General features: G+C 32.7%; 1 protein-coding gene across 2 annotated transcripts in view; it reads right to left on the bottom strand.

The window, feature by feature from the left end:
• The window catches only part of LOC143083788 (uncharacterized), a 56633-nt gene that overhangs the window by 14143 nt on the left and 15011 nt on the right, over positions 1-27479 (bottom strand). For both annotated transcript variants that reach the window (XM_076260137.1, XM_076260138.1), the window contains exons 6-11: positions 20788-20881; positions 14061-14124; positions 13100-13239; positions 7177-7424; positions 6058-6115; positions 1782-1996 (exon numbers count right to left, since the gene is read on the bottom strand). In XM_076260137.1, coding sequence (XP_076116252.1) covers positions 1782-1996; positions 6058-6115; positions 7177-7424; positions 13100-13239; positions 14061-14124; positions 20788-20881 — 819 coding nt within the window. The remainder of the gene's footprint in view (positions 1-1781; positions 1997-6057; positions 6116-7176; positions 7425-13099; positions 13240-14060; positions 14125-20787; positions 20882-27479) is intronic.

The raw sequence follows: 27479 nt of genomic DNA on the forward strand, positions 1-27479 counted from the left end.
GAAGCAAACTAAGGTTAAAGAATGGAAAAGAAAAATTCTGGAATTTGTCTCATTTGTAAAGGGACATAACTCTAGAACGGTCAAGCATTGTTATAATTTTCATAACATTTGCATAAGACAAACAATAGTTTGACCAGAAACCAGAAAATAGAGACCAGAAACCAACTTTGGGAGGTTCTTATGTATGTATGTACGTCCTTCTGTCCAAAAGTTGGTTTCCACTCTCTTTTTAACTTTAGTTCGCCATAACCAAATGTTATGAAACTTATAAAAAATGCTTATTATGACAAAACACATATCAAGCTTGTATTTTGGTTGTCTCAATTAGACTGTTGTAGAGTAATGCACCTTTACAAATGGAAAAATTGCTGATTTTTTTGTTTTCTTACTTAGAGGGCTTGCGGGTCTAAATCAATTTTTTTCCCAATATAAGATTTCGCTATATTTTACTATAAATGAACTTTATCTTATACTTAATAGAAAAATAAAATAAAAAAATATAGTCACCGTTCCTTTACACTCACAATCTGCCTTCCAAAGAAGCATAGATATCTGTAAATGTACTTTTTTTCTGTTGAACTAATAGGAGTAATAGAGGTAATTTTGAAATAAATAAAGAACTAAATTAGTTTTCTCGTTTGAATTGTTTTACATTGTCATATCGGGGCCTTTTATAGCTGACTATGTGGTATGGGCTTTGCTCATTGTTGAAGGCCATATGGTGACCTATAGTTGTTAATGTCTGTGTCATTTTGGTCTCTTGTGGATAGTTGTCTCATTGGCAATAATACCTCATCTTCTTTTTTATAAATTACAGAAATTGCAAAAAATTTACAATAGTTTAGTTTAGTTTAAGTACAGCTTATTTGAAAATGAAAATAAACAAGAATGTTTCCTTAGTACATGGCTGACCCACTCGCACTATTATTTTCTGTGTTTAGTGGACATTTAAATTAGAAAGATCATATCACAGGGAACATGTATACTAAGTTTCAAGTTGATTGGACTTCACCTTCATCAAAAACTACCTTGACCAAAAAATTTGACCTGAAGCGGGACGAACGGGCTGAAGGACAGACGGACGGACGAAAGAATGGACGCACAGACCAGAAAACATAATGCCCCTCTACTATCGTAGGGGGGCATTAAAATATAGGTCACCTAATGCCAAAATGTGGCATTTTTGCACCAAAGGGAGATAATTTGGAGCTTTTCAATTATGTATACGCTTTAAAAGTAGTCAAGGGCTAAAACAAATTGATCTTTTTTAATGATTTTGTACCATATGATAAAGTAACAACTAATAAGTAATAATAAAAATGTGTACGAAAAAAAATTGTTTTATTATTTTCTTAAATTTTTATACCCTTGAGCCTCCTTAAGTCAGCCTCAACCAAATGTTATGAAACTTATACATAATGCTATTTACACCAAAACTCACAATCATAGGTTTGAACGTTGTTTTCAAGTTAGACTTAAAATTGAGAAATGAAATGGGGAATGTGTCAAACCGACAACAACCCGACCATAGAGAAGACAACAGCTGAAGGCCACCAATGGGTCTTCAATGTACCGAGAAACTCCTGCACCCGGAGGCTTCCTTCAGCTGGCCACTTAAAAAATAAGTATACTAGTTCAGTAATAATGAACGTCATACTAAACTCCAAATTATACACAAGAAACTAAAATTAAAAATCATACAAGACTAACAAAGGCCAGAGACTCCTGACTTGGGACAGGCACAAAATTGTTTATATGTAAATCTGATGTCATTACCATACCTGGCCAGCTAAAGCTGTTATGAACACAGTGCCCATGGTTGCAAAGAATTTAGCCACACCACTTAGTCCAATACACCAATATGCCACTGTGACAAAGAACAGTGGCTGTAATAGTATCAAGGGGAGCTCACTGGTACACTTGGCAAGGAAGTAAGCTGACAATCTATACCAACCTCCTGCCCTCTCTTTGTTTATTACAATTTTCTCTAATGGAACTGTAAATTAAAAAAAAAACATGTAACTGATTCCCACAATGTTAAATAGCTTTAGCAATAGTATTAAACACATTTGGTCAGTATACATTATAACCAGATGCTCCGCAGGGCACAGCTTTATACGACCTCAAAGTTCGAACCCTGAACAGTTGGGGCAAGTATGGACACAACATTCAAGCTTGATACAGCTCTGAATTTGTATTGTGATTAAATAGTTGACACAACATAGGTTTCTGACACAGAATGAATGTGGTCTAAGAACTTAAACTTAAAATTTTTAAATTGGACATGCATTTACCTATTATGGTCCAATATCCAAAATCTAAATACATGGTTAGATTCAGCATATCAAAGAACCCCAAGAATTCAATTTTTGATGAAATCAAATAAAGTTCAATTTTGGACCCTTTAGACCTCAATGTGGACCAACTTGAAAACCGGCCCCATAAGCAAAAATCTTAATACATGTTTAGATTCAGCATATCAAAGAACCCCAAGGATTCAATTTTTGTTGAAATCAAACAAAGTTTGATTTTGGACCAACTTGTAAACTGGGCCAATAATAAACAAGAATGTGTCCATAGTACACGGATGCCTCACTTGCACTATAATTTTCCATGTTCAGTGGACAGTGAAATTGGGGTCAAAACTTTAATTTGGAATTAAAATTAGAACGATCATATCATAAGTTTCAAGTAGTTGTGACTTTAACTTCATAAAAAACTACCTTGACCAAAAACTTTAACCTGAACTTCGCCCTTTCATTTTCTATGTTCAGTTGACCATGAAATTGGGGTCAAAACTATAATTTGGCATTAAAATTAAAAAGATCATATCATGGGGAACATGTGTACTAAGCTTCAAGTGGATTGGACTTCAACTTCATCAAAAACTACCTTGACCAAAAACTTTAACCTGAACTTCGCCCTTTCATTTTCTATGTTCAGTTGACCATGAAATTGGGGTCAAAACTATAATTTGGCATTAAAATTAGAAAGATCATATCATGGGGAACATGTGTACTAAGTTTCAAGTGGTTTGGACTTCAACTTCATCAAAAACTACCTTGACCAAAAACTTTAACCTGAAGTGGGACGAACAAACGGACGAACAAACGGACGAACAGAGGCACAGACCAGAAAACATAATGCCCCTCTACTATCGTAGGTGGGGCATAAAAATCTAAGTACATGTTAAGATTCAGCATATCAAAGAACCCCAAGAATTCTATTTTTGTTAAAATTAAACTAAGTTTAATTTTGGACCCTTTGGACCTTAATGAAAGACCAATTTGAAAACGGGACCAAAAATTAAGAATCTACATACAGAGTTAGATTCGGCATATCAAAGAACCCCAATTATTCAATTTTTGATGAAATCAAACAAAGTTGAATTTGGACCCTTTGGACCCTTTGGGCCCCTAATTCCTAAACTTTTCCTAGACCAAAACTCCCAAAATCAATTCCAACCTTCCTTTTGTGTTCATAAACCTTGCGTTTAAATTTCATAGATTTCTATTTACTGATACTAAAGTTATTGTGCGAAAACCAAGAAAAATGCTTATTTGGGCCCTTTTTTGGCCCCTAATTCCTTAACTGTTGGGGCCAAAACTCCCAAAATCAATCCCAACCTTCCTTTTGTGTTCATAAACCTTGCGTTTAAATTTCATAGATTTCTATTTACTGATACTAAAGTTATTGTGCGAAAACCAAGAAAAATGTTTATTTGGGCCCTTTTTTGGCCCCTAATTCCTTAACTGTTGGGGCCAAAACTCCCAAAATCAATCCCAACCTTCCTTTTGTGTTCATAAACCTTGCGTTTAAATTTCATAGATTTCTATTTTCTGATACTAAAGTTATTGTGCGAAAACCAAGAAAAATGTTTATTTGGGCCCTTTTTTGGCCCCTAATTCCTTAACTGTTGGGGCCAAAACTCCCAAAATCAATCCCAACCTTCCTTTTGTGGTCATACACTTTGTGTTTAAATTTCATAGATTTCTATATACTTAAACTAAAGTTATAGTGTGAAAACCAATGTGTCTTCAGACAAATACGACGACGACGCCAACGTCATACCAATATACGATTTCTTGCGGTTGTATAAAAATGTCTTTGAAAGATATTTCATATATGTCCACTCAGATAGGTATCACATGTAACTACCACTGTACAAACTGGACTAGCATTAACAAATATGAATTTAACTTACAAGGGTTGTGCTTAAAACAGATACCCAAATGTGGGAAACCATTTTTCCTATCTCAATATTCTTGATAGCAGCTATTGAATTGTTCACTTTGGTGAGTAATGTTTACTTGTATATAATATGTCATTGCTGTCTTATGGTCATAAGAAACCTCAAATTAAAAAAATATAATGCATATGATTTTTTATAACTCAATGGATAGTTTTTATCATAAAACTTATGTACATATATTTTTTTCTGAAGAAAATTCTTTAATTTGTTCATATTTAGAAGAAGTTTACTTTATTTTAATTGCTTCCTTCCAGGAAGCAAATCCCGGATATATTTTCTGTATGCAAAGTGACCTCAGTGTGACCCCTCTCGTAAAAATCTGGTGATCGCAATATGCATGTATGTCCTTAAATAAACTATTATCTGATTGTACATGTTAAACATGTGCTCAATATCCATGTTTTTTGTTAATTGTTGACAACCAGCGGACAATTGTTAAACTTCAGCTTCAAAACACGAACTTTAATTACCTGCCATATTTTCACAACAACACTGACCGATTGAAACAAAAATGACGATTATACGAAATTTATGCGAAAAAAAATTATAAAATTGTGCACAGAAGACTATAAGTTTATGATGTTTGTATGCATTGGTTCAAGAATTGGAATAACATTATTTTTCACCGGTCACTCGTTTATTATGACTTTAATAAAATCATAGAACTTTTAAAAATTGATTGGACTGTTTAAATTCATCAAAAGATTAAAGGCATCTTTCTGTTCATTTTTTTTTGTCTAGTTTTACATTTGTAAAAATATATTGTTTGTTCTTGCATTTGTCAAAAAATTTGTAAGGGTTCCACAGAACCCAGTGTCTCGCCTACTTTTGCTGTTAATCGCAGACTCAACAAAAATGAGGAAAAACATCAATAAAAATTTCCCTCTCGATACTGTCTTTTGATTGAAAGAAGCTTCCAAGTTTGGTAAAAAATCCAGGATAGTTTATGAATCTAATAAATGTTTTATAAACTTAAACTGCAGACTGTATGTAATGTTAACCGGAAGAAAAACTAAGTCCATTTATAAGTAAAATACGGAAAAAGTGAATTTTTTTTTCACAAAATTTACTTCTGAATAATATCTTGTGATCAGAAACAAGCTTTTGTCTAAGTTTGGTAGAAATCCAGGATAGTTTAAGAACATTATAAAAATTTTAAAAACTTAAACCACAGAGTGAATGTTTTGTTTCCTCACAGAAAAACTAAGTCCATTTATAAGTAAAATACGGAAAAAATGGAATTTTATTTTTACAAAATTTACTTCTGGATACTTTCTTATGATCATAAACAAGCTTCTGTCCAAGTTTGGTAAAAATTCAGTATAGTTTAAGAAAGTTATTAAAATTTCAAAAACTTTAACCACAGAGTGAATATTTGTGGACACCGCCGCCGCCGCCGACGACACCGAAATGTAGGAATCGCTTAGTCTCGCTTTTTCGACTAAAGTCGAAGGCTCGACAAAAATGTTTTTCATTTTTGACATTTTTTTATCTTAAAATTAAGAGATTAGACCAAACTGGCATTTTGCAATTTTGTTCAATAGTCTGACTCACAATGACATCACACAATAGTCTGACTCACAATGACATCACACAATAGTCTGACTCACAATGACATCACACAATAGTCTGACTCACAATGACATCACACAATAGTCTGACTCACAATGACATCACACAATAGTCTGACTCACAATGAAATCACACAATCAAAATAGTATACAAATTATGTTACTTTGATAAGTAAACATTAAAATTTAGGTGAACAAAGTACTCATCTCTTGTTGTGATCATTTGATACTTACATGAAGTAACAGCGTCAAACATTGGAATAAATCCCCAGTGCATTCCAATAAAAAATACCTGCAAAAATACTCTCATGAATTAAATATTCAACACATTTACAAAATGTCTTCCAAACCATAGTTATAAGATTGCCTAATAAGTGAAGCCTGATCTAAATTCAATTCATGCAAAATCTGATACATCCTGATGAAAGATATCTTTCAACTGGCAGGGTGCGGATAAAAGAGCAGATAACAGAGCATGATAAACAAGAAAAAAGTCAAAAACTTGATTTTACTAGGTTTGTTTACGTTCTGCCATGTTTTACTGAAAATGTACTACGAAATTTAGTAACATCATTTGTAATGTTTTATTTTTGATTCATTTTTTGTTAAACATCACATAATTATATATAGTATCCTATAGTAACATTAACAATAGACAATTATCAAGTCATATACAATATACCAATTGTTTTGTACTTCAGGGTTTTTAATTTTGTATACTTTATGCTGATGACCATCTAATCATCTAATCAGCAAAATATGTCAACAATAAAAGATGCAATTTACTTTTTAAAGTGCTATTGTCAATAGGATGCAATTTTAATCAAAAATCCAATATCAACTGATTAAAATCAACATAAAATACATCATTACAAATTATTTGTTTTCTATATATGATATTGCATAACATAAAGGGGAACCAGCTCATATTTTGGGAATGACAAAAGTAAATAAATCAATTGGGAACCAGATTATGCATGATTACATTGTATAAACTATAAAATTTAATTGTTTATTTCTTCAGATTTGGTGTTTTATACAGATGCAAGCACTTTGTTCTAGCTGAAGATCATTCATACATTCATGTAATTTATATACATGTATTAAATGGGAATTAGCTACCAGGTATATAAATAAACAGCAGCGCTATGAGCGCTTGATATGTCCATCTTGTTTTCAAGAAGACTGAAGTTCAATAACTTCTCAAAGTCAAATCAGAAATTAATAAAAAATCTTAAGGGAGCTTACATAGATATAAACAATTCACCAAAGTTTCATGAGACCGACTGAAAGCAGTTTGGAGTTATTGTCAGAAAACTAAGTGTTTCAAAGTGTGTCTCCAGTTATACTCACTGCTCCCATTCTGTCTCTTAGTGTGTCTTCAGATCTTGGAAGTTGGAACCAAATCAGGCTAACTATAGCACAGATAATAACATTTTCTATTATCTTTGTTTTATCCAGAATTCTGCCCTTTGACAACTTAAATGATCTAATTGTCAAATTAGTGTACTGTGTAAAAAATCCTGTAGGCCATTTTGTAGTCTCTTCTATGTTCAATTTGGAATCTTTATCTATTTCCATTAAACTTGAATGGACATTTTCTGGAAAAAAAATTTTTTTTTTACTCATTGCTGGAATCATTTAAGTGCTGATATGGAAAATTCTTACCCAATAACTAATCAAAACCATAAACCTAACCCTAACCCTAACAATGCTAGTGCTGTGACTGAAAATTCTTACCCAATAATTAATCTAAACCATAAACCCAACCCTAACTTTAACCACTTTAAGTGCTGTGAGAAAGATTTTATACACAATAAATAATCTAAACCTTAAACATAACCCTAACCTTAAACATAACCCTAACCTTAAACATGCTAGTGCTGTGAAGGAGATTTCTTACACAAATAAAATGCTTCACTGAGTGTAGCCTGATACAACCGCTTAGGTTGAACCTTGAAGTGGGGGGCAATATTAACATATTAACATGTTAACAACACCTCAATTTTGGCAAAAACAGTTAACAAAAAATGCATAAATGCTGATAACAGTTAACAAAGTGGGATGAAAACAGTTAACAGCTTAAATTGATCTCAGATAACAGTTAACAACACCTTGAAGAGGGCCATAACAGGTTAACACAAAAAAGGTATTGCTCCCCCCTCCTTGAACAGTTGTGGTAAATTTGGATTATGATCAAATTTTTGACATAGTGTAGGTTTCTGTCACAAAATTAATGTCAAGATCTTACAAATCTATTGCACAATACTGTGCAATTAACGATTCTTCTTGAAAATTTGAAAAAAATTGAAATTTGAAAAAAATTATTTTGAACCCCTTAAAAAATTGGAACACTCCTAACTTTTTGAATCCCACATTGGAGAATAACCCCTTTCCTTTGTAATATGGAGCCTTGTAGTATGATTACAGAGAGATTTATTTTCTTAAACACAAGTTATTGTCTGGAAACTAGAAAAATGCTTGTTTTTGGCCCTTTTTGGCCCCTAATTCCTGCATGAATTGGTCAATTACCCCCAAACTCAATCCGAGCCTTCCTTTTAGGATATGAAACCTTGTGGTACAATATAAGAGAGATCCATACACTCTCACACTATAAATAATCTTAACCCTAAACCTAAGCCTATCTCTATACCATTTTAAGTGCTGTGAGGGAGATTTCATACACAATTAATAATCTAAACCCTAAACTTAACCCTAACACTAACCATGCTAGTGCTGTGAAGTATATTCCATACCCAACATATAATCTAAACCCTAAACCTAACCCTTACCCTAAACATTATATAATAGTAATTGAAGAACTGGTCATTATCGTGATACATGGACTGCCAATAGGACAGTGGTATTGACTGGGACAGTCGACTATGGCTCAGTCTTTATTTCTGTCTTAGTTAATAACACTGTCCTGTAGGCAGTCTATATATCAGGATCATGACCAGTTTTTCTATAACTTTTTTGCAAGTAAACAGAACTAGAGGCTCTCAAGAGCCTGTATCGCTCACCTGACTCTACTTTGGTTTTTGAAATCATATAAAATAAACAGCTGCGCCATGAGCGCATGATACGCCCGACGTCTTGTGGGGAAGTTTTATGCAATAATCATAAATAGTTTCTGAGAAAGTTTGAAGCAATTACCATTTATTGCTTTTGAGACACGGCGGGACATGTGAAACCCCCCCCACCCTGTTTTTTTTTTTACAAATATCACTAAAATAAAATTTTGAATTAAACCAAAAAGTATACAGATCTTTAGATTAATATAACAAAGAAGTGTGTACAGTTTCAAGCAATAATCATAAATTGTTTTTGAGATACAGCGCGACATGTAAAAAAAAACCTCCCCTTTTTTACAAAATACTCAATAACTCAAAAATAAAATTTTGAGTCATCACCAAAAAGTATACAAATCTTTAGATTAATATAACAAAGAAATGTGTAAAGTTTTAAGCAATAATCATAAATCGTTTTTGAGATACGGCACGACATGTAAAAACACCCTCCCCCTTTTTTATAAAATACTCAATAACTCAAAAATGAAATTTTGAATCATCACCAAAAAGTATACAGATCTTTAGATTAATATAACAAAGAAAGTGTGTAAAGTTTTAAGCAATAATCATAAATCGTTTTTGAGATACGGCGTGACATGTAAAAAACCCTCCCCCTTTTTTACAAAATACTCAAAAACTCAAAAATGAAATTTTTAACAGCTGCGCCATGAGCGCATGATACGCCCAACGTCTTATGTGGAAGTTATATGCAATAATCATAAATAGTTTCTGAGAAAGTTTTAAGCAATAACCATATATTGTTTTTGAGACACGGCGCGAAACCCTCCACCCTGGTTTTTTTTTTTACAAAAAACTAAATATCAATAAAATTTTTGAATCAAAACCAAAAAGTATACAGATCTTTAGATTAATATAACAAAGAAGTGTGTAAAGTTTTAAGCAATAATCATAAATCATTTTTGAGATAGGGCGCGACATGTAAAAAAAAACTCCCTTGTTTAACAAAATACTCAATAACTCAAAAATAAAATTTTGAATCATCACCAAAAAGTATACAGATCTTTAGATTAATATAACAAAAAAGTGTGTAAAGTTTTAAGCAATAATCATAAATTGTTATAGAGATACGGCACAACATGTAAAAAAAACCTCCCCCTTTTTTACAAAATACTCAATCACTCAAAAATGAAAATTTGAATCATCATAAAAAAATATACAGATCTTAAGATTAATATAACAAAGACATGTGTAAAGTTTTAAGTTATAATCATAAATCCATTTTGAGATATGGCGCGACATGTAAAAAAACCCTCCCCCTTTTTTACAAAATACTCAATAACTCACAAATGAAATTTTGAATCATCACCAGATATTAAGATTAATATAACTAAGAAGTGTTTAAAGTTTTAAGCCATAATCAAGAATCGTTTTTGAGATACAGTGCGACATGTGAAAAAAAACACACCCCTGTTTTAGTTACAAAGTGCCGTAAATCAAAAAGTTTAAATCTAATTTTCACCAAAAAGTATACAGATCATTTGACCATCATAAGAAACAACTATATTAAGTTTCATGAAAGGAGTATGTTCGATAAGGTCCTAAAATGGCCCCCTTTTTTAGCGTAAATTTCAAATTCGGATTTATTTTCCAATATCACGATAAATTATAGCTAATATATTGACTAGATAGGATGTAAGCCATTTTATTGAAAATTTCACGTTTCTGCGTTTCATTATGACGTCACAAGTTGTACTCATATTGATTTTTCACAAAAAAATCAATGAAAATGGGTAAATTTCCATAGATTATTGGACAGGAAACATAGAGCGCATACGACGACAACAAACATCTTTTAAAATAATGTTTGTGAAGACATTTCACATGTCTTATTTGAATATTAAGCTTGTCGACGCCTGCGCTCTATGTTTCCTGGTCCTTTATTTGATTGAAATCCAGCTGATTTTGTCAAATTTCACAAAAATCCCTTATCTTGACCTTTTTGTGATGTAAAAATCAACGTGTTAGAATTAAACTTTGACAAAAACAGTTCTGTTTAACTTTCTCACATGTCTTTAAAGCAACTTAAAACATTTATTGTCTTGTAACTATGAACTTTATAATTGGGGCCAAATATGGCCCTTACCGAACTTACTCCTTTGGATAAGTCGTTCTCAAGTTACGGTGCGACATGTTTACGCCGGACAGACAGACGGACAGACAGACGGACGGACGGACGAACGGACGCACAGACCAGAAAACATAATGCCCCTCTACTATCGTAGGTGGGGCATAAAAATTGAGAACATCAAATGGACCTGAGTGAAACCGTATTTTTGTTAATGTCCACTACAAAACGGGTTAAATCTCCTTCAGTATTCGGTTTTAAAATTATGAAAAAAATATCAGTGTACAGCTTTATACATGCTTTAATTTGATGAATACAATCAGTCTTGTTTCTATTGCAATATAGGAATTGTGGGAAAAAAATAAAACATGGGAATATGTCCACTACAAAACGGTCACCTACGAAACAAGTATTGGAGAAAAACGTTTCGTAGTGGACACTACCACTACCATGCAGTCTTTTTTACTCTTTTTTCAATTATATTCATGCAAAACAAATAACAAGGGTTAGTTTCATGTAATTTTCAGTATGCTTTTATTAACATAGATTAGGGTTGATGTCAACTACGATACTTTTTGTCCACTACGAAAGTAAAACAAACTGGAATGTCTATAGGAGACATTTAAAATTGCAATAAGATGTGTGTTTAGAAGCAGTTTCGTAGTGGACAAATGTCCCCTATGAAACAGTACATAAATTATGAAAATAATATCATTTTAAAGAGTATTCAAGATTGCACTTTTTGTTTACAAACAGGTCTATAACAGAGGTATTCAAAATAACTCTTGAAATAAAATTTTAGACAAGTTGATTTTCCATTATTTTAGGTCTGAAATTCATGCTTTTATTGAAAAACGCCCATATAACGACCAAGAAGTAGACTGTAACATCTTATTTGACGAGGGCGCACAGCGTACTTTTATAACTCAGAAATTAGCTGAAAATTAGAAATAAAACCTACAGAAAAAGTAAGCATTCACCTGTCTGCGTTCAGAGATTTATTCCATAAGGATGCAACTTTAATAGACACTACAACAGTACAGTTACAGACCTACACAGGAGAAAAAGTCAATATAAACACACTTGTTGTTCCAGAAATTGCCGTCCCACTTAAGAACAATATTTCCCAGACTACAAGGAGCTTGCCACACTTAAGAGAACTTAAATTTGCACATTCTGCGCAAAGTACAGAATGTCTTGAAATCGACTTACTCATAGGCACCGATCCACTATTGGGACATTATCGAGGATAAAGGTATCAGAGGAAAAGGACCCACCACTGTTCAGTGAAAGATAAGATATCTATTATTAGGACCAATCAATAGAAACATCTACAGTTATTGTAAACGACATTTCACACAAGAACACAGCTATTGACAATGAAAAAGGAAAATCCACGACAAAGTTGCCATTGGAACATGACCATCCAGATGATATACCTTCAGGTATGAACCCATTTGAGGAAATTTTCAAAGGAAGTAAATTGTCACCAAGACTGCCCACACGAACACACCCTCAACTGGTGGTGCAAGAAGCCACATAGATACAGGACAGGAACTAATAACGCATAAAGAGAATCACTGTTTTGTGAAGCCGCTGTGTGTGCCAGAAGAAACATTCATGAATGGTCGAAGAGATAAACTTTAATTATGTTCAGTCAATGTTAAGGAACGAGATTATTTTATTTGAGATGGACATTAATTTTAAATTTCTTTTATCTATATTGTGAATTTACATTTTCTAAATATTTTCGTTACATATAATCACTTTTGTCGGCCACCAGAATGTCGGAAAATATGCGAAGTACAAAAATTAAGCTATGGTAACGTTGTAACCATAATGCTATACTGTTTGACATTATTGTAAATGCATTAGCTATCACAACGATAAAATGTACATAGAAAACACAATGCATTATTGAGATTCTTCAACATAGTTCACATTATATATTAGAACAGGTAAGCTAAATAGGGATGTCTTAACTGGTTTATCGAGGGGAGGGGCAGGATTCAGAGTCACTAAATTCACTTTTTTTATAAGGTCTTGTTTCCAAAATAAAATATATTTATGAAATAATTATCAATCAATCAATCAGGCTAGGCATATCTAATATACCAACCTTCTTTCTGAGATTTCTTCTTCCAGAATTTTACTTTCTCTGTCTTTGAAGGAGCTTTAAATTCAAAGTCAAATTTTCCATCCATTGAGGGCGAGCCTGGATCATTACTGTAGGTTTCCTCTTCAAAACTTAACATGTTCCTGGAAAAACATAAAATTAGTTATAAAAAGTTAAGGTTACATTATACTAATGAAGGAAAGCCATGAGATATTGCTCTTGCTGTTGTCCACATCCATGAATTGACAGCTAAGGTTAAACCTGATAATTTATAATAACTTTGAATGAACTAAACAAACAATTTACCTCAGTCTGGTATAACAAAGTTAAAAGGTAAATGTTTTTTATTTCAAATTTGCAAATATGTATTAACAAGAATGTGTTCATAGTACACAGATGCCCCACTCACACTATCATTTTCTATGTTCAATGGACCGTGAAAATTCGAAATTGATCTGTAACATATCATTTCAAAGCAATACATTAAATATAAAACCAATATTGTCAAGAAGGAAGAAAATAAATGTGGAAATCTGATTTGCTGGACTAATGGATAGACAGACAGACAGAGTGCAAACCGTCCCCTTCCACTTTGGATCAATCGATAAAGTTCTGTTTCAATGAAGCTATGTAAATTCAATTTAAAAGTTACAAACAAATAAGTAAGAATTGCAAAACCTTTTATCTGAAATGTACTTGAGATGTAAAATCTGAAACCATATTGTTAAATACAGAACTTGCTGGGCAAATTTTAACAAAAACACATAGCCTATGAAAAAACCTGTAGCCCTTTTCACAAAAAATCTAAGTGTTAAATTAATCTTATGATAAAAATATTTAGTTGAATGGTTAAGGAATATTTTAGACTTACAATAAATTTTACACTTAAGATTTTTTGTAAAAAAGGCTACTGAATATTATGGAAAAGTAGACTTATGAGGAGCAACCACCCTTATAATCTCACTTTATCTTCTTTCCTGCAGTAATTATTTTGTCCTCCACATCACCACTTTCTTTCATCTTTTCCACTGAAAAAAATATATAAACAGTTATTTTCCTTTTTCTTGTTTTTCATGTCCCTCAATATGAAACTAGAAACTTATTAAGTTTGTAAAGGAGTTTGTAAGTTCATTTTTTTTATATAAATAAGGCCGTTAGTTTTCTCCTTTGAATTGCTTTACATTATCATATTAGGGCCTTTTATAGCTGACTATGTGGTATGGGCTTTGCTCATTGTTGAAGGCTGTACGGTGACCTATAGTTGTTAATGTCAGTGTCATTTTGGTCTCTTGTTGACAGTTGTCTCGTTGGCAATCATACCACATCTTTTTTTTATATAGACAGTAGTAACAATGATATCTATGAAACTAAAATCTTTATAAGTTTATAAGTTAGACTGTATATGTGTTTCATGGAAAGTATATTCATAATATTTGGGACCTATATGACACTGCACCCACTCATTATCCACCCATGTGCTTTGGTCATTTACAACTGCTGCTGGACTGTAAGACCCCAAGGCTATCTTAAGCCTAGTAGTCTAACACTTATATAAAGGCTATCTTAAACCTAGTAGTCAGAGCTTACACTTATATAAAGGCTATCTTAAGCCTAGTAGTCAGAGCTTACACTTTTATAATGTTATAAAATATGGACATTTCTTCACTCTTTTGTTGATATATTTCTTAATTACTAAGGTCACATTTATACCTCAGGTAAAGTTGACCTTAGAGAGTTTTTTGTTCAAGGCCAGACTTTTGAAAATTGAAAATAAAAATGTGTGAAATGATATAATGGAGATGTTAACAAGGCTTTAAAGTCAGAATTCATACTTTTAATTGTATATGAAGCATTTGCATTAGGAAGTCATAGCTCATGAATGAAGTTCAACTGCAAAATATCCCTAAAAGTCTAATTTTAAAAATATTCAAAAGTGAGACAATATGACTTATATTTTTACAAAGAACTTAAAGTATCTTATTGGGCAAAACCATGCATAAAATTACCTCTTTTGGTCAAATACATCAATGTTAATGATGTCATCTATAGTGCAACAGACATTTATTGATCCATCTTTTATTATTTTGCTTATTGATTTTGTCATCAATGATTTTTAGGTGGTTGGAAACAGGAAAATTCAAAAGGATTGTGTGAAGCATTTTTTTCCAACTCTGTCCTCATATTTTGAAGAAAAAGGCTTTTAATATGAACAAGAACTAGCAATTAACTTCTTTTTTCTTTTTTTTTTTATAAAACTGGGGTTCCTTTCTTTATTGCAAAAAAACATATGTCCTGTATTGAAAGATACAATAATTTATGCTTTTAAAAAAAGGATTATTTATCTAGAAAAAAGACACATACATTTGTTGCAATTTGCTCATTTTAGAAATATGGTCAAATTGTTTCAAGGTAAAGTTCAATTATTGTTAAATAAATTATTGATTATTAAGCCACTAGCATTTTTTTTTATTTTACAGATTTTTATTTTTGTGTTTTTTGTTTTTTTTTTAAATTTAAAAAAATTAGTCCTTACTTCATATTGTACATATACATGTTTTAGACATAATTTCAGAATGTGTGGAGTATATGTAACGTGAACATAGTCATATCTAGTATTTTATATGAAAAGAGTTTGCAAAATTATATAAAAGTTTGAAGAGGATGGGATTCCAATCAAAACTTTATCTCCACTTACTTTATACAGATCTTGCTGGAAATGGTCACTTTCTTCAGCTTGATGATAATGATAAGATTTAAAAGTGTTTGCATATGAGTGTCTGGGTGGAAAAAGGGGGACAATTTTGTTAAAGTGAAAGGCAAACCAAGATGTTTCTGTATGTTAACCTCTTGTGCTAGGTTGCTGACTGACTGACTTTAAATGGGTTTTTTTAAATTTCCTTGATTCACTACTGATTTAGCTAAGCAAAGCAAAATATTCTATTGTGATTTACAGGATTACAGGAGTCACTTAAATCTCTAGTCTCGTATAAAATAAATCTGTTATGTATTCTGGACCATACTTGTGGAATAATTTGCTGATACGTATACCGATAAAAAAAATCACAAATGTTAATTCTTTCATATACAAAATAATAGATTATTTATTGAAATCAACCTGTTGAAAAAATATTAAAAACTGATAATGTCATCACTAACATTTTATCAAGTTGTATTGAACATTATTTCATACTTGACTTGTATATTAAGGAAGTTCGCTACTCAGTTTCAAAATAACAAGCTTGTCATAACAGAAGTATATATTGATAGGGGTTTAATAAAGGAACCAAAAGAGCAAAACATTAAAGGGGCACTAGCTTTCAAATTCATGGTCACCGATTTCACTCAAATTCTCATATTTGATTTATAACAATGTAAAACATTTATCCAAACTATCAAAAGTCCAAAATAAACAGTTTACAGAGCATGAGGTAGATAAAATATAGGTTCGTTTCGTGTGTATTTTAGTCCAGACGCCATCTAATTAACTATCGATTTGACCTCAGATGACCATATAAGCGATGTAAACATAAATAAAGATATGAATAGATTAAACCAACACGTGCAATTGGATTTTTATAGGTCTGTTTGATTTTATTTTATAGATTAAAAATTGATGTTTCTCATTGTATAAGAATGATTTTATGTGCATCGAATTAGTAATCAAATGATTTACCGTAGTTTCACTTTCATTGTTGACATTCTTTTTCTTTAAATAACCAGTACACGTACAATGCATGCGTTGTCAATCTCTAACTAGGGGTTAAATTGATGTTCACATGAATACGGATTTAAAGAGGTCGACACATTCACTTGCAAGTGAATAACTAATTATCAATGTTTCTTAGCGTAATTTGACAAATTTGAACCTTTTTGGCTGCAAAAAGCGAATTGTTATTTCACTATTTCACTTTCATTATTGATTGAACAGAAAACAATCAAACTTTAGATTTTTTATATATCTTGTAGCTAGTGCCCCTTTAATTTAGGTTAAAGCTCTCAAAAACTATTAAAAAATAACAGCCATTTTATAAGACTTTTACAGATGGTTTATAATCATACATATAAAAGATTTATAAAAAGAAAAATTGGGGTCAATGGGCAAATTTTTTTAAAGCATTCAAATGGATAAAACCAGAGGATTCCGAAAATCTGACAAAAATAAAAAAACATGACAAGCTAACATCCTTAAAAAATATAGGAAGATTGCCAATGAGACAACTCTCGATCCAAATAACAATTAATAAAAGTAAACCATTATAGGTTAATGTAGGGCCTTCAACACAGAGCCTTGGCTCACACAGAACAACAAGCTATAAAGGGCCCCAAAATTACTAGTGTAAAACAATTCAAATTTATGCAATGTAATTTGAATGTATATGTTTGCATTTTGTTCATGATTTTTTTTTATGATGAGGGCCTCGGGGAAGATAAGTTGTATAGCTAACTGTGTAACCCTTTTTAAATAAAGTATTAATTGTTGTAATAAACAGGAAGTTGTTGAGTAATGAATCTAAAAACACATCACATGGTATAGCTGACTTATATGAACCCTGAAACATACCCGTCAACCTGTGACGATGAAAATGCAGGTCATGACCCAGAGGCGGATCCAGGGGGTGGTTATCCGGTGCTGGTGACCACCCCCTGGGTTTGCAAAAATGGTGCACCATGTACCAAAAAATAGTGCACCTTGAACATTTTGAAAAATAAAATCGTCGATCAAATCAATTTGTCTATCGTAATCACCAATCATAAAGTTGTCATTACTTACCTTAAAGCTAAATACTTGTACCTTGACAGGTATGTTTATACAATGAACATGTAATCAACAATCGCTAATTACTTGGTCGATTTCTTTGATGTTAAGGTGTAAAAATGAAGAGACAGTCCTCAATCTTAGATGTTTTTAGCAGGTAATTTATACTTTTTTTACATTATGTTTATCTAAATTTTTAAAGTTTGTATAATAACTTTTCTCGACCAATAATATTTTTTTTTACTGTGATGCCAAAATTCAAAAATAATTTTAAAGTTTTAAAGTCACATAAATATTCTATATTGAATGATACCCCCGTTCCATCAACTGTTTTGTCTAAAAGTTTCGTTCATTCCAATTTTTTAGTAACTTATACCCTCTTTCCTTCAGGAAACGCCACAAATCAGCCCCCTCTGAAGTACCAACGACAAGACTTAACGATCATTTCGGCCGTGATGAGAAATCATGTAAAAAAAAGTCATACTGAAGCTAGAGCAAAAGCTCAACTTTTTCTTGACAACATTGAGCAAAGGACTACTGATATTCAAACATTTATTGATAAAGCAATGAATGAACGTATAAAAGCAAACAGAACTGTTTTGAAATCTATATGCAAGTGTGTTTTGCTTTGTGGCAAACAGAATCTTCCTATAAGGGGCCATAAAAAAATTGAATTTTAATTTAAGATTTCAAAAGGTGACCACCCCCTAATAAATTCCTGGATCCGCCCCTGTGACCTGCATTGAAGAATCAAATCTCAGGTCATAACGAGTACGAACTTTTTCGAGCTGAATTTAAGTATTTATGGTACATTTTCTTATAATGTATATCAAAGATACCAAAACATCAATGCATGTTCACTTTGTTAATTTATTTTTAATCTTATTAAATATTATTTCATTGCAATTTTAAAGATTTTTATAAATTTGTGTGACTCAGTCTTATGTGCTTTACTTTTTGAGAATAAATAGTACAATCATCAAACACTAGAATTGTATGTAATTCTTAAATATTTTTCATTATATGTATGTGGTGGTGTTTAACACCTTGACTGGCCTTTCAGCCCTCGCACGGTGGGCTCGGTGCCCGAAGGCGTTTGGTGAGCTTTAAATATTCTGGTGCCATGGGTCAGGAACAAGTAGTGGAGGTCGCAATATGGAGGCCGCCATCTTGGTTTTGGTGAGTAGATTTTGGTTTTTTACTATTTTGGTCTTTATACTTCACAACGGCTGCTTTCAGGGCCAGTTTGGTCAGCTTGGCAGCCTGCTAGCCTCGATGATGGAATACTGGTAGATGAATCGTGGATGTAGTTCTAAAGATGACAGGAAGCGTTATCAGGACCAAAGCCGTTAGGCAGTGAAATGAAGGTCGTATCACCCAACGCCTAGGATACAGCCCTCGGACGTTAATCGGCATAACACTCCCCATGATACAATGGTTTTGGAGTGCATGTTAACGCGGGTACGCCACTACCACGTCTATCTGTACGGCATGGATTGGTTTCTGTCATCTTAAGTAGTATGTCGTTGACCATCTAACAATAAACCCTCATCGAAGATAGCGGGTAAAGGAGAGCTGACCCAGCACGTCCGTTCAGCTGTAATGACTGAGACGTGACTCGATGATGTGATTGATTTGGATGAATTGTATTTTTCATTTTACAAGGAAATTAGACTATGATAAAATATAGTAATACAGTTAAAGGAAGTATAAATATAAAAAATAGTTTTCAACTTTTTTTTAAAAAATTGTATAAAGGTATAAAAATAATGAAAAGTTATTTTTCAATATGTATTTGAATTTTAAATTTTTATGATTTAATCTTTTTCTGAAATAAAACGTAAATATAAGGAATAATTTTAAATGGTGACAAATAAGGGGAAGTAACTCTAGTTCAGTTTGTAAACCAATGATGCAATTTATTTACGACCTAAAGCTAAGGTAATTGGTGTTAATTAACAGTGTGTTTGACACCAAAGCTGTCAAGTGAAGCCATGCACTTAATGGGTCACTTAATTTGACAGTTTACATAGCTAGATGAGCTTCCTGTTCATGGAAGAATTACGAATTTAACGGTATTTCAAAGGAATATTACTTATGAAATCAATCTCAAGGCTAAGAAATACGGGTGAAATCGGGTCATTTTCGGAATTCCCGGGTTATTTCAATGACCCGGCGGGTGTTCCAGGTGATCCCTCAGAATTGTGAAAATCTCGGGTCACACCCGCAGAATACGGGTCAGTTGACAGGTATGCTGAAACTAAATTTCAGAAATCCTTGTCAAGTAGTTACTGAGAAAGATGAGATGAAAATATTGATGGGACCGACAGATGGACTAACAGTACCACTGCCAGACAGACTAACAGTACCACTGCCAGACGGACTAACAGTACCACTGACAAACGAACTAACAGTTCCACTGACAGACAGACTAACAGAACCACTGACCAATGGACTAACAGTACCAATGACCGATGGACTAACAGTACCAATGACCGACGGACTAACAGTACCACTGACAGACGGACTAACAGTACCACTGATAGACGGACTAACAGTACCACTGACAGACGGACTAACAGTACCACTGACAGACGGACTAACAGTACCACTGACAGACAGACTAACAGTACCACTGACAGATGGACTTACAGTTCCACCACAGGAATCAGAAGTTCTATCAATAAAATTCTGTAAATAATAAAGTGGACTATCAATAGAGCTTCTGGTAGAGAGGTCGACTTTATTATTTACAGAATTTTATTGATAGAACTTCCGATTCCTGTGGTTCCACTGACAGACGGACTAACAGTACCACTGACAGACGGACTAACAGTACCACTGACAGACGGACAAACAGTACCACTGACAGACGGACAAACAGTACCACTGACTGATGGACAAACAGAGGTAAAGAAGTTAAATGTCCACTTACTAATAAAGTCAGCTGGGTTGTACCACGATGGCACTGGAATTCCTGCATCTTCAAAATGATCCACAACAAGTCTAGTTTCACCAAAATATGCCATCTGTAATTAGTAAGACTTTATCAATTTCAATATAAACTAAATTCAAATATAAACATGATAAATGTATACTTTTAATCTTCATTTCCACTTCTCAAGTGTTAACTTAAATCAAAGTGCTGGATAGCACCTGTGGAAAGTTTGCAACGGTAGATTGTAATATTTCAAATAGATTGTAAATGTGTAGATTGCATGGTTAACTTTTTTTCCTACTTAAAAAAGAAAAAAAAATTTAATCAAGAAATAATTGTAACAGGATGCTGCTACAAAGTCTCCCAAACAAAGCTCTCAAAATAAGTCATTCCCACGGTCGCCTGACATTAAGCAAAGTCCAATACAAATTGGTCTGGTCTAGTAAAGTGATATGCACAAGTGAAGTCTAAGTATTACACCTGTAAGTCATTCAAATCTTCTTGAAATCATGTACAGTAATATTCATTATTTAGGGGTAGGGATATAGACAGTTTACAAGGTCTCAAACAGGCAGGAGGTAGGGGTAAGAGTGACCCTAGGGGACTAGCCTTTTATTTCATCTGATTTGTTTTATTATTCCATACAAGAATATATGTTGTTTCAGTGTGGGGATTTCAACAGTTTTCAAGTTTTCGAAAAGAAGGGGTGGATCTTAACTGTTTACAAGTTCTCAAAACAAGATGGGGTGGTGTTACACAGAGGGACTCTCCTTATATTTCATTTTATCCGTTTTATTGTCCAATACAAGAATATTTATGGTTAAGGGTTGGGGATCTCAACCGTTTACAAGTTCTCAAACATGAAGGATTGGGGATGACCCAGAGGGACTCCCACTAAATTTCATTTGTTTTGTTTTGTTGCCCCATATAAAAGAATATATTTGGTTTAGGGGTGGGGATCTTGACCGATTACAAGTTTTCAAAAAGAAGGGGGTGGGGTCACCCCTGTGGACTTCTTCTATATTTCATTTGATTTATTTTATTGTCCCATACAAAAGTATATATGGTTTTTGGGTGGGGATCTCAACAGGTTACAAGTTCTCAAACAACAAGGGGGTGGGAGTGACTCCTGGGGACTCGCCTTCTTTTGTATTTGGTTTGTTTTATTGTCCAGTACATGAATATATATGGTTAAGGGGTGGGGATCTTGACCATTTCCAAGTTGTCAAACAACAGGGAGTGGGGCTGACCCAAAGGGACTCCCACTTTATTTCATTTGATTTGTTTTGTTGCCCCATACAAAAATATATATGGTCTAGGGGTGGGGATCTCTACCGTTTCCAAGTTCTCAAACATGACGGGGTGGGGCTGACCCAATGGAACTCTCACTTTATTTCATTTGATTTATTTTGTTGCCACATACAAAAATATATTTGGTTTAGGGGTGGGGATCTCAACCGTTTACAAGTTTTCAAAAAGTAATGGGTGGATTGACTGACCCCTCTGGAGTTCCTCTATATTTCATTTGATTTATTTCATTGTCCCATACAATAATATATATGGTATATGGGTGGGGATCTCAACTGTAAACAAGATCTCAAACAACCAGGGGGTGAGAGTGACCCCAGGGGACTCGCCTTTTATTTCATTTGATTTGTTTTATTGTAACGTATAAGAATATATATGGTTTAGGGGTGGGGATCTGACTGTTTTTAAGTTCTCAAACATGAGGGGTTGGGTGGGGTGACACAATGGACTCAACCTAAATTTAATTAATTTGAGTTGTATTATGGTCTTGTGACCAATACTGAAAACCATGTGTGTCTGTCACTGATACTGTTTTGAAGTTTTAAAAATTATTATTGTTATTGAAAATTAAAGAAAAATCCCATAGGGTTCTATAGTAAATTACTCCCTTCTGTTGGCCCCTCAAAATACAACTAAATAGACCCCATGAAGAAAAATAATAAGAACTGAGCTAAAACTTTGTTTAGGAGTCTTAATAGCAATTAGTATAATTACGAATTTTGTCAAAGTCCGATTTCTAATGCGGAATATGTAAAAGGCAGAGTTTATTATAGTCCAAGTTTGTTGTGGGCTGAGATGAAATGAGATACTCTCGGGCTTTTATCTATTGCATAAACATTTGTAAAAATCGTAGTAAGTGACGAAAAATGTTCATTCATGAAATATTTTAAACACTTATCAATTTTCTCTTCAACCGGAGGAAGGTAGGAAACCTTTGAAACCGGGATTATAGTACTCCCGTTTGGAGGCACACATATATGGATCTGACATACCGATAAAATCATAATGTAGTCTTGTGTGTGTATTGATTTTACTTTCCATGTAGCGCAGATCCACTAAGTAGTGTTTGTTCGTCATTTTCAAATGAAGTTGAATTATTTGATTTATCGATTAAAATTCAGTACATTTTAATTCAAGCTGTATGCTATTAAAATAGAAGAGCTCAAAATTTCCAAAGCATCTTTCTATTATTAGTTTTCAAACACCAGTACTACATTATCTAGAAGTAGGACACACTTCCTAAAGTAAGATAGTCTGTCTCTTTTCTGGTTAGAGGCCGATGCCTTAAGAAAGTTTATTGCTATAGCAAGCTATAGCAAACTTTCCAAAAACCAATTGAATTAAATGAAAATCATCTAAAATAAAAAATTAAGTGCCAGGATCATATATATTGGAAATATATATATATTTACCCACGATTATTTCCTTTGAAAAAAATAGGTCTGTCATTTGAAAAACAAACTGGATGATATCAAGTTTCAATGGAATGTGCATCAAGGCAAAGAATAATCAAATTAAAAGCAAACTATGGTTTGTTAAAACATTTACATGTGATTCATTTGATGGTAGTGGCGTTTAGTTGACAATTTGGGATTTACTGTTCCGTTTTTCATTTCTAATATTTTTTAGGGTTTTAAGCAGAAACATTCCTTTCCATCTTTAATTCACATTTTTTACATCTTACTTGTAAATCACAATTTTGTGCTCTCTTCATGCAGTTTTTGATTTTTTAATTTATATATAAATTTATACTTAACTGCATGAATGGCCTAATTTTACGTGAACAGTTTTTGTAAAAAATAATGTTTTGACGGTATAATAGCTGATAGTGCTATTTAAAAGTTTTTCTTGTTCAATGGTTGTTTTGAGCCTAAATCTGGCTGATGATATTCGTGTCTTGAATTGTTTTATATTTTATAACCTTTTATAGTTGCTATCTTGCTCATTGCTGAAGGTCTGAATGATCTATATTTCCTAACTTTTATGATATTTGGTGTCTGGTGGACAGTTGTTTCATTGGTAATCATATCACATCTCCATATTTTATATCGTCTTAAGATGCTTCAAAGTCACCGAAAAATGGCTGATCCTCTAGGGCTTAAAGGTATGGCATCCACTTCCATTATTATTTTCAGTCTCTATAGAAAAACAAAAATATTTCCTACAAAAGTATTGTTCTACTAGCATTTCTCTAACTTCTGTTCCAATACCAGTATATGTGCAGAAAATATGCAAATATGTTTGTGAAGAAATTTTTAAAGAAAAAATTTTGGCAACATTGTTAGTAGAATAAATGGAATAGCAGTATATAGAGTATCCAGGAATGAAGTCGCTTTATAAATTTATCATCTTTTAAATGGGATATTGTACCAAGATAAAAATGTAAAGATGCTTAAATAAGGGCTTCATTAATCCTTCAACTTCTGTTTAACTCTATGCTTAAATTAAGGGTATTCATTCATCATTCAACTTCTGTTAAATTCTATGCTTAAAAAAGGGTAAACATCCATCCTTCAACTTCTGTTTAATTCTATGCTTAAATAAGGGTATACATCCATCCTTCAACTTCTGTTAAATTCTTTGCTTAAATAAGTGGATACATCCATCCTTCAACTTCTGTTAAATTCTATGCTTAAATACGGATATACATCCATCCTTCAACTTCTGTTAAACTCTATGCTTAAATAAGGGTATTCATCCATCCTTCAACTTCTGTTAAACTCTATGCTTAAATAAGGGTATTCATCCATCCTTCAACTTCTGTTTAACTCTATGCTTAAATAAGGGTATTCATCCATCCTTCAACTTCTGTTCAATTCTATGCTTAAATAAGGGTATACATCCATCCTTCAACTTCTGCTAAATTCTATGCTTAAATAAGGGTATACATCCATCCTTCAACTTCTGTTAAACTCTATGCTTAAATAAGGGTATTCATCCATCCTTCAACTTCTGTTTAACTCTATGCTTAAATAAGGGTATACATCCATCCTTCAACTTCTGTTTAACTCTATGCTTAAATAAGGGTATACATCCATCCTTCAACTTCTGTTTAACTCTATGCTTAAATAAGGGTATACATCCATCCTTCAACTTCTGTTAAATTCTATGCTTAAATAAGGGTATACATCCATCCTTCAGCTTCTGTTAAATTCTATGCTTAAATAAGGGTATACATCCATCCTTCAGCTTATGTAAAATTCTATGCTTAAATAAGGGTATACATCCATCCTTCAACTTCTGTTAAATTCAATGCTTAAATAAGGGTATTCATTCATCCTTCAACTTCTGTTTAACTCTATGCTTAAATAAGGGTATACATCCATCCTTCAACTTTTGTTAAATTCTATGCTTAAATAAGGGTATACATCCATCCTTCAACTTCTGTTAAATTCTATGCTTAAATAAGGGTATTCATTCATCCTTCAACTTCTGTTTAACTCTATGCTTAAATAAGGGTATACATCCATCCTTCAACTTCTGTTAAATTCTTTGCTTAAATAAGGGTATACATCCATCCTTCAGCTTCTGTTAAATTCTATGCTTAAATAAGGGTATACATCCATCCTTCAGCTTCTGTTAAATTCTATGCTTAAAGAAGGGTATACATCCATCCTTCAACTTCTGTTAAATTCTATGCTTAAATAAGGGTATTCATTCATCCTTCAACTTCTGTTAAATTCTATGCTTAAATAAGGGTATACATCCATCCTTCAACTTCTGTTAAATTCTATGCTTAAATAAGGGTATACATCCATCCTTCAACTTCTGTTAAATTCTATGCTTAAATAAGGGTATTCATTCATCCTTCAACTTCTGTTTAACTCTATGCTTAAATAAGGGTATACATCCATCCTACAGCTTCTGTTAAATTCTATGCTTAAATAAGGGTATACATCCATCCTTCAACTTCTGGTAAATTCTATGCTTAAATAAGGGTATACATCCATCCTTCAACTTCTGTTAAATTCTTTGCTTAAATAAGGGTATACATCCATCCTTCAACTTCTGTTTAACTCTATGCTTAAATAAGGATATACATCAATCCTTCAGCTTCTGTTAAATTCAATGCTTAAATAAGGGTATTCATTCATCCTTCAACTTCTGTTTAACTCTATGCTTAAATAAGGGTATACATCCATCCTTCAACTTCTGTTAAATTCTATGCTTAAATAACGGTATACATCCATCCTTCAACTTCTGTTAAATTTTATGCTTAAATAAGAGTATACATCCATCCTTCAACTTCTGTTAAATTCTTTGCTTAAATAAGGGTATACATCCATCCTTCAACTTCTGTTTAACTCTATGCTTAAAGAAGGGTATACATCCATCCTTCAACTTCTGTTAAAATTCTATGCTTAAATAAGGGTATTCATTCATCCTTCAACTTCTGTTAAATTCTATGCTTAAATAAGGGTATACATCCATCCTTCAACTTCTGTTAAATTCTATGCTTAAATAAGGGTATACATCCATCCTTCAACTTCTGTTAAATTCTATGCTTAAATAAGGGTATACATCTATCCTTCAACTTCTGTTAAATTCTTTGCTTAAATAAGGGTATACATCCATCCTTCAGCTTCTGTTAAATTCTATGCTTAAAAAAGGGTATACATCCATCCTTCAACTTCTGTTAAATTCTATGCTTAAATAAGGGTATACATCCATCCTTCAACTTCTGTTAAATTCTTTGCTTCAATAAGGGTATACATCCATCCTTCAACTTCTGTTTAACTCTATGCTTAAATAAGGGTATACATCAATCCTTCAGCTTCTGTTAAATTCAATGCTTAAATAAGGGTATTCATTCATCCTTCAACTTCTGTTTAACTCTATGCTTAAATAAGGGTATACATCCATCCTTCAACTTCTGTTAAATTCTATGCTTAAATAACGGTATACATCCATCCTTCAACTTCTGTTAAATTCTATGCTTAAATAAGGGTATACATCTATCCTTCAACTTCTGTTAAATTCTATGCTTAAATAAGGGTATACATCCATCCTTCAGCTTCTGTTAAATTCTATGCTTAAATAAGGGTATACATCCATCCTTCAGCTTATGTAAAATTCTATGCTTAAATAAGGGTATACATCCATCCTTCAACTTCTGTTAAATTCAATGCTTAAATAAGGGTATTCATTCATCCTTCAACTTCTGTTTAACTCTATGCTTAAATAAGGGTATACATCCATCCTTCAACTTCTGTTAAATTCTATGCTTAAATAAGGGTATACATCCATCCTTCAACTTCTGTTAAATTCTATGCTTAAATAAGGGTATTCATTCATCCTTCAACTTCTGTTTAACTCTATGCTTAAATAAGGGTATACATCCATCCTTCAACTTCTGTTAAATTCTTTGCTTAAATAAGGGT

Source organism: Mytilus galloprovincialis, chromosome 7 (assembly GCF_965363235.1).
Source record: "Mytilus galloprovincialis chromosome 7, xbMytGall1.hap1.1, whole genome shotgun sequence".
In the NCBI taxonomy this organism is placed as follows: Eukaryota; Metazoa; Mollusca; class Bivalvia; order Mytilida; family Mytilidae; genus Mytilus; species Mytilus galloprovincialis.